Source organism: Hippocampus zosterae, chromosome 18, assembly GCF_025434085.1.
Source record: "Hippocampus zosterae strain Florida chromosome 18, ASM2543408v3, whole genome shotgun sequence".
Lineage (NCBI taxonomy): Eukaryota > Metazoa > Chordata > Actinopteri > Syngnathiformes > Syngnathidae > Hippocampus > Hippocampus zosterae.
Window position 1 is genome coordinate 9,872,596 of NC_067468.1, and position 8,593 is coordinate 9,881,188.

The 8,593-nt window shown below is 45.6% G+C and overlaps 2 protein-coding genes and 1 long non-coding RNA gene across 3 annotated transcripts; 2 read left to right on the forward strand and 1 right to left on the reverse strand.

Moving 5' to 3' along the window:
- Positions 1–214: 214 nt before the first annotated feature.
- mrps18c (mitochondrial ribosomal protein S18C) lies at positions 215–1,512 on the forward strand. Its single transcript, XM_052050959.1, has 6 exons — positions 215–346; positions 432–469; positions 555–638; positions 813–870; positions 961–1,020; positions 1,377–1,512. The coding sequence occupies exons 1-6, from the start codon at positions 220–222 to the stop codon at positions 1,451–1,453; spliced, it is 444 nt and encodes a 147-aa protein (XP_051906919.1). The 5' UTR covers positions 215–219; the 3' UTR covers positions 1,454–1,512.
- On the reverse strand, positions 1,133–4,620 carry abraxas1 (abraxas 1, BRCA1 A complex subunit). Its single transcript, XM_052050823.1, is given in 9 exon segments — positions 1,133–1,779; positions 2,067–2,178; positions 2,347–2,431; positions 2,490–2,600; positions 2,664–2,927; positions 3,028–3,064; positions 3,313–3,403; positions 4,491–4,581; positions 4,583–4,620. Coding segments are annotated over 9 exon segments (1,050 nt in total). The 5' UTR covers positions 4,606–4,620; the 3' UTR covers positions 1,133–1,543.
- Positions 3,755–7,306, forward strand: LOC127591150 (uncharacterized). Its single transcript, XR_007959822.1, has 3 exons — positions 3,755–3,859; positions 5,557–5,712; positions 5,797–7,306. It is a non-coding gene; the product is annotated as an uncharacterized LOC127591150 (long non-coding RNA).
- Positions 7,307–8,593: the final 1,287 nt, after the last annotated feature.

Sequence of the window (8,593 nt, forward strand, 5' to 3'; positions counted from 1 at the left end):
AATAAAAAAAGAAGGAAAGAGGTAAAATATCAGGGACTAAAAAGTACCAGTATGAATATGAAAAAAATAATCCGATGGGAACTTGAAAAAAATCTAAAGTAACGAAAAAAAATAACACGGACTTAAATATATCCGATGGACCATTAAAAATTCATTATCGGATAGTAAAATACATATCTATAGGATTTTTTTAATTAGTAGGAAAAACAAAAGTTTGAAATGGGACCATACAGGAAGTATATGAGTAAAACTTCCGGGTCGCATTCGGTCAAAATGTTCCATCTAAAGCAATCGCGTTCATTATTTAGTCTCTTTTCACGCCTCCGAAACGCAACCAAACCGACAGGTTAGCATTGTAACTCATGGAAAATGTCAATGTTTGTTGTGTTCGCTCCAATGCTAATGATAACCTTCCGTGTTATGTGCTGCAGCTTTGACCATTTGCCAAGACCAAGTCAAACATGACCCGGTGAGTTGCCCACTGGCTCTTTCGTCTCTCTTTCGACAATATTCGAGACATGACAACACGCTCCCCTTGTCATCTACTATCGTAGTTCGTCAAGATGGACAATCCCTACAAGGAGCCGCAAAAAGGGTGCATCCTCTGCAACGTCACTGTTGACTTCAAGAACATCCAGGTAGGTTCTCAATTTGGTTCTTGTGTAGTGTAGAATGTGAGTATTGCGACCCCAAGTGGGCAAAAATAGCACCTGCGACGCACATCCATATTTCGTATCGGTATTCTGCCGAAAGCATAAGGTAGATGATCATCATTTTCCCCGCGAAAATCTAAACGTGGCCTTTGTGTGCAGCTTCTCTCTCAATTCATCTCGCCGCACACGGGAAGGATCTACGGCCGCCACATCACAGGTAAGCCCCGCCCACAAGTCACAGGAACCTACCAACATCTGACTGGATGTGATTTGATCAGGAACCAACATCCGAATGTGTTAATTTCAGGCTTGTGCGGGCGCAAACAAAGAGAAATCTCTAAAGCCATCAAGAAGGCGCACGCGATGGGTAACACTACAACACAATGTTTCGTATAACAACTAATTTTATTGCAAAGCACTTGACAGCCCCAAGACTGCAAAGGCGCACAATCTCCATCGAATTGATGCAAAATATGTCATTTTATATATATATATAGCGCAATTTTCTCATTAAAACCCTATCACCATGTTCTTTTCTGGAAAGTCACCGATGGAATTCAAGTTTTATCTTAAGGCACTAGTGTAAATGCTACAAGATGGCGCCTAGGCATAACACAAAGGTCACTTCAACATAGTTGCTCAGCATCAAGATTACCACCAGAGGCCCTAACAAAGCAATTTGGTTTCTAATTAGTGTGTGTGTGTGTGTGTGTGTGTGTTTAGGTTTCATGTCGGTGACACACAAACATCCCGACTTGATGCGAGACCCCAACATCTGCAGCATCAAACATGTGGATTAACCCCGCCTCCTTTTGTCCATCACTAGCCAATAAATGTAAATAAAGTCCAAAACTCCTGACAGTGCCATCTTTCTTGCTGGCACGTCATCATTATGTGGCATCACCCTTGCGCCGCTTCCTCCTGCTGGCCAGCAGCGCGACGGCTGTCCTTTTCCCAGCCGCAATTGGTCGCTGAGGGCGGAGCTTCATCTCGGCACACGCGGCGTCCGGCACGGGGAAGGCATCCAATGTTAACGTGCAGGAGCCGAAGAGCGGCGAGCGGGCCGAGAGTGCGTGGATGGCCAGCTGGAGGCGGGCATTCCTTTTCACGACAGGCTCGCCCTCTGCTGGGGACAGGAAGTGCATCATGTTCACGTTGACCACATTTTCTTCATCGCCACATTCAGGATGAAGGTTAAGGTTTGAGGGGAAAACGGTGCGAATGAGATCTTGGGATGACTTCATAAATTCTCCGAGTGCGCACGGCTTTCAGACGGGTTGTTTAAATGTGCCGCTCGGTTGTTCAGAGTGCCGATGCGTGCGCCAAGCAGGGACATGGTGCATCCGTTCAGAAATGAATGGAATGCAGTATTTTTTTGCAATCTTTCCCGCTCTCGTTTTTTTATTTATTTACCTTTGCTGGTTATGGCCGACTTGCTGTCGCTGAGCTTCTTCCTGAGTGCGCAAACATCGGCGAGCGTCTTCTGCACGGCGTGCTCGCTGTCCATCACGGCACCACATGCCCTCTAATTGGTCCAGGGAGAAAGGAAGTGGGAGGGTGAGAAAGTGATGGACAGAAATCAGCTTTGGAATAGTTCCTGGTTCGGTTTTAACTATGTCAGGATTTGTCTGAACGTTTGAGGTCAATTTTAATCTGGTGGCTCCAGACCTACTTTCTAAAATCAACAGCTCACCTGAAGCTCGTCCTGCAGCGACTTGTTCATGGCGTTGACGGCGTCCACGTATGCCAACTGACCACTGGCGTCCAACAACTTAGAACTTGGAAAGAAAACAAACTCACAAGCTCCGCATGCAAGCGTATGTGAGCCTGCATTACCTGTGCCGGCCAATAGCACGCCGGTAGCCTGGCGCCGAGTACGGTGGGGAGGCCGTCCAATAGGCCTGATGGTCCAGCGACGCCATGTTGGTGACAACCACGGCGACCTGCCTTCACGCCACAATGATGACATCACATCAGAATGACATCTTCACACCACTGTGACATCATCACCTGTCAGCGGAGAGGAACGCGGCGTATTCCGTGCGGTGGGTAGAGCCGGCCTCTGTCAGAGCGGCGGGCGTCACCAGCAGGAAGATGGCGTGTGGCATGCGCAGCGCCTTCTTCAAGTTCTCGTGCACCGCCTTCTCGCGCATCGTCATTCGCTGCTCCGAGTTCCTGCGTTGGCGGTACCAGCCAATCACACGCTCAGGATTGTTGCCCCCCAGGAGCCTGTGGATCGCCTCCATGTTCACCCTTCCTGCTGCATCATACCAGCTATGCGCATGCATACACACATATAAAGACACACACACTCTCATCATGTCATGTGTTTTTTTTCTGGCCCCAGTCATGTGATATGACAATTAGAACTCACGTGTGGAGTTTGTGGCAACACACGTGTTTGTGGATGCCTGCAACACATCAGATGAACTATGACGTCACGTGAGGAGAAAGTGGATATATTCTGATTTCAAAAGTACCGGTACTCATTTTAAGCCATAAAAAATAAGTTTTGCACAATGAGTGCAATAACACTTTGTGCCACAACATGCCAGGGCAGCATTGAATTTTACTGGAAGAAATGCAGCATTACCACGACCGTAAAGAATACATTGTGGTCTGAGCAGAGCTCAGCACGCGTTCATGGGGTTGTGCTTACTGGAAGTTTGTCGGAGGTGGACGTTGTCGTCTCGGTTGTCGCTGATAGTCACGTACTCTTCGACGTGGTTCTCGCCCAGGATCAAACCTTCCTGCTCAACAGACCGACACCAAATTCAGCTCGCCCCGATGCTAACAAATGCTCTTCAGTTTCATATACAATATTAAAACACGCCATTGCGAGTAAAGATGCAATGAAGTGTGAGGGACCAGGGGGGGCTCTTTGTGTCTAGTGATGTGTAGTTCGCGAACGAACCGGCTCTAGAGCCGGCTCCTAATAGGGAGTCGCTCATAATAGGAGCTGACTTTTTCCCCCCCCTTTCGGTTAAAGCCGCACGTGATTGGTCAAGATCCGTGGTAGAAGAGGGAGGGGAGGGTTACACACACACACACACACACACACACACACACACACACACACACACACGCTGCAGTGAAGAGACATAACAGCAGCACACTGTGAGCAGCACACGAACAGGAGAGACAGGGAGACGAGAGAGAGCTCGTTTGCGCTACAGAGAAAAAACAACACAGTGGAAAGTGGAAAGGTGAGAAAATGGATGGGGAAACGCAGTGAAATTTGGACTAATTTCAACTTATTTGATAGTTCAAAGGCAGCGTGTAGACTGTACAAGGTTAAAATATCCAATATCAAATTTTAATTTATGATTTGTTGTGTGGTAATCAAAGCTTACTTATGTCGTTTTACTGTAAATAGTTAAAAGCTTATAAATATACACAGAGATTGGAACTTTTTGTTGACCTTGTTTTGAGATGGGTCTTACTAATTTATTTTTTGTAGCACTCCATGTTGAGTATGCTCAGAAGAATATAAATAAAGCCATATAAATAATAAATATTTGATATTCTGTATATTTTTTACATAAGTAATTCATTTTACACATAATTTTACATTATTTTTGGTCGTAGATTAATTTAAGCAACAAAAAAAAACTGAGGAGCCAATTGGGAGCCGAAAGAGCCGGCTCTTTTTAGTGAGCCGAGCCAAAAGAGCCGGAATTCCCATCACTAGTCTTAAGAGCAAACCTAACTGAAATTAAACATGCTGATGCTAACTAGCTACTATGGTGCCAACCGGGTAAACACTGATGCTATCTCGGCTTGGACGCTGCGAGAAGCTCCGACCCTAGGATGACAAATGTTCGGCTGTTTACTCACCACGTCCGAGTCCTTATTGACGTGCTGAAACATTAAAGAAGTCAAAACTATTCCGGAGATCCGAACTGTGGGCTCCGCCATCTTCTTGTGGGTTGGGATCATTCAAGTGCGTCATTGAACCGCAAGAGAAACGCAGTCAACGCTGCACTACGTATACAGTATGTTTTTACAAATAAGCCGTCTGTCGTAGAAGAAGCCGTGTACCCTCTATAAAAGAAGTTTATTTTTCGAATAAAATAATCACGTCTTCAACACTATTCATGCGGCACGTTCACAAAAACCGCAGCTGTAACCTCAGCTCTAACGTAAAAAAAGAACGACAAGAAATAGACTCATAAATATATTACAATGTTAAAACTAACTTTTAAAATATAAATACTATAAATAATAGTAAAAAATATAAACGTCAAATAAGTAAATACCTCTATCCGTATATTTGTTAATTTCCCGAATTAAATATGTATGTGTACAAATAAAACTCAACCAAGCAATTATTTAATGATATAAATGAAAGAAAAACTGAAAATGACTCAATACAGTCGAAAAAAAAGGAAAATAACATAAAAATACAGAATTATTCTCTTTGAAACTCACTGCGTTTGAGCGCTTTAGGTTCAGCAGATGGCGCCACAACACCACACATGGGTCACATGACGTCTGCTTGCGTGAACATGACAAATGATTGTGTGGCGGTCTTGAATTTTCATCCCAGAATAAGTTTTGAGTCTATTCTGCAGTGATTGGATCATCAATTCCTACTATGGGCATAACACACTTACTACATGGCAATAACGTGTGGACTTGACATGATTGCTGGGGTACCTAGAAAAAACGTATATTAGTAAATTGGCTTCACTGAAGAGTAAAATTTAGAGTCCTTGAGTGTGAGTGTGTTTGTTTGGGTGTTTATACCTTCCTACGCATCGGATGGTTACCAGTACGGGCTTTGAGACATTGACAGGTGACCATTCCATTGTTTGTCAATGTGTGCCTTGACAATGCCTGGCGACCGGTCTGCTGTTTTTCTTTATCTTGCCTCCAATTCATTTTCATCCTGGTCTTCCAGGCACGGCGCCGTGTGGTGATGTCACGGCCCAGGAAACATCAGCTTTGGCGTCTTTTCATTTCACAGCATGACACCCCTCCCACCCCCCGGCCCCACAGGCCCTTCTGATGGATGAAGTTTTAATGCTGCTCAAAGGATTCATTCGTTCATTCATTGGTTGGTTTCACTTGCTTGCTGCATTTGCATAATGAGCGCCCTTCCCCTAAGGCCCCCCTCAACCTCCCACCTCCCTTCCCGCAGGTGAGACACCGCCGCCCCTCGGGGTGAATTAAGTGGTCCAATCGGACACTAACAAGACGTTCGCTGTCGGCCATCTTAAATGATTGGTGATCACTTGAGATGTCTGCAGGAAGTGGCGGTGACCGGGAGGATGCTTCTTTCATTTTTGCGCCAGATTCATCATTAGCCGTGGGCGGGGGGTGCAGTGGGGGCGTTATGGGGGAGGTGGTGCGTCCTTTATCCCGGCCAGCATGTTTTCATCAGCAGCGGCCCGAGTGAATTATTCAGATTTGTGCAAATGACGACTTTTCATTTTCCGCCGGCGCGAGTGGAAATTGAACGTGACCCCGGCGACCCACCGCTATACGGCTGCCGGCGTGTAAGGTCGGCAAGACGGGGGCTTCGTCGCCGAGACGCTTAACCCGCTTTGTTAACCCGAACCCGACCCGTGCTTCGCCTTTTATGAACACGCTTTAAATATTCTTGACAGAACAAAAGCAATCGTGTTGGCACACTGCCGCCGGGTTAGGGGGCGCCGCCCGACACAACCCGCACTTACGGACAGGAAGGTGAAAACGACAACACAAAAGACGGCGCGCGACGCGCGTTGGCCACACCAAAAGTGATTGCCGTAACCATAGTTACCCGCTTCACTTTCATCTGTACACCACATCTTCTGATCACACACCAGTCAAGCCGACATAAAAGTGACATTTGCTGGAGTGGCGTAGCAGTGTTACATTTGTTACTTGTAGTAATATAGTAGCAAAAGTGTAACCATCTTACATTTGTCTACCATACCATGTGTAATAGTGAATCTTAAAAGTCTAACAAATGTTAGCATGTACTAATGAGTCATAACAGAATAGCGCTTAGACCATGTATTAACATTGTGACAAGTTTAGATGTGTGTAACAGTGTGTTAAGTGTTACTAAGTAGTAATATCATTACCGGTATTAGCATGTTGTGACAGTGGAGTTCGTCAGTTACATGTGTGGTAAGAGAGTTCCATATTTTAGTATATAATAGCAGTGCAACAAAGGTTACAGCCTATTTACACTGTAAAAGGTGCTAACCTTGTAGAGCTGTCTACTGTTGCTACAATGTAGTAACAGGGCTACGAGTATTACATTTGCAATAACTGTGTAATATGTGTGTCATTACATAGAAACGTTGATTGCACGTAGTGGCAATATAACAAGTATTAACGTCTAATAACACTGTCACAAGTATTTGTGTACAATGTAATGACTGTGTACCATTTGTTACTTGATAGTAACATGGCTGTGTTAAGAGTGACGGACCAATGTAATAATTGTTAGCATGTGGTAACAGTGTTATTGGTGTGTTACATGGGGAGTACAAGTGTTACAAGTGTTTGCAGCAAGTTAACAGTGTTGCGCGTGTGACAGCTTGGTTACACATCTTAGATTGCAGAATAGTATAGTACATACAGTATGTAGGAAGAAGTGTTCTCGTGTAATAAGAATGTAAAAAGTCTGTTGCGTGTTGTAACGTTGTGACTCGGGTCAGCAAATATGATCAGAGTGATACATGCAGATAACAAGTGTCATAATTGTGTTGTGTGAAGTACTATTTGTATAATACGTGTCAATGTATTATAACAAGGAAACAAGTGTTATGGTGTTGTAACAGTGTAATAATAGCCATGTGTAGTTTCATGGCATGATTAGACTTCACTAGTGTTGTCTGTTTACAAGTGATGACGTCATCGCTCCCTATGGCGGCGGCGATTGGTTCCTCGACGAGCGCCACACCTTGGGGGTCAAGTAGCTGTAATCACCTCAAATGCGTGGCGGGGGTGATGGATGAGACGCGGCGCAAAACAGGAAGCAGAGCGGCGCAAACAGGAAGTGAAACGAGGTGTCTCATATTAAAAAGGGAGGGGTCAGCGTACGGCGGGAAAGACACTCACCTCGCCCGCCGACGAGACGCTTTCACGGATGCTTCCTTCCGCCGACGTCAAGTGGACAAAGTGGCGGAGGAAATTGGAGCGCCTTGTAGATCGGATCTGGCCGCCTGCCCGTCTGCCCGCCTGTCGCTCCACCAACGCAACCAGGCCGCTGCCATCAAACACCCGCTATACGGCATCCATCCGCACTCGGGTGACATTTTAGATTGCTTCTGCAAAACACACGCACACAGAAAGATTAAACACCACACACACAGAATCACTGTGACTGCGGTCGCTGTCATCCTAATTGTGTTGTGACTGCGTTGTAGTTGTGTAGTCATGCGCCTGTGGTGGCCTCGGTGTAGCAGCGTGTTTATGTACGGTAGTATGTCTGCCAGCATGTCAGTGTTGCTGTGTCGTTCATTTTTGGTTTGATTTTGTTGACGTGTCGTTGCGAGTCTGCTAACATATTAGCAATCGTGTTGTGCTTGTGCATCGACGCTTGAGTCAGTGTGGCTGATGCGTTGTCTCTGCTGCTATATGAGTGTAATTGTTGTGTTGTTTGCTGCTTTTGTGGTTGTGCATATTTTGGGGTCTGCCAACAGCTGATTGTAGTTGTGTTGCTTATGCATCAGTGTCTGTTGTGTGTTTTTGTGACATATAAGCGTACTGTGCCGTCGACGCGTCGTTGTGCTGTTGCGTTGTGTCTGCGCTGCTGGCATGTCACTGTCGTTGTTGCACTTGTGTGTCTGCGGTGGTGTCGGTGTAGTTGGGAGTGAGCAGCATGTAATTGAATTTGATGCAGCCTGGAACATTTCATTTTACACCCCCCCCCCACCTCACCCACTCCATCACTCTGCAACTGTGTGTGTGTGTGTGTGTGTGTGTGTGTGTGTGTTCAT

Excerpts from the sequence above, each read along its gene's own strand:
- mrps18c (XM_052050959.1), top strand. The coding sequence starts at position 220 with ATGGGACCATACAGGAAGTATATGAGTAAAACTTCCGGGTCGCATTCG. Across the intron at positions 470-554 it reads ACCAAGTCAAACATGACCCG|TTCGTCAAGATGGACAATCC; the intron begins GTGAGTTGCCCA and ends CTACTATCGTAG. Across the intron at positions 1,021-1,376 it reads CAAGAAGGCGCACGCGATGG|GTTTCATGTCGGTGACACAC; the intron begins GTAACACTACAA and ends GTGTGTGTTTAG.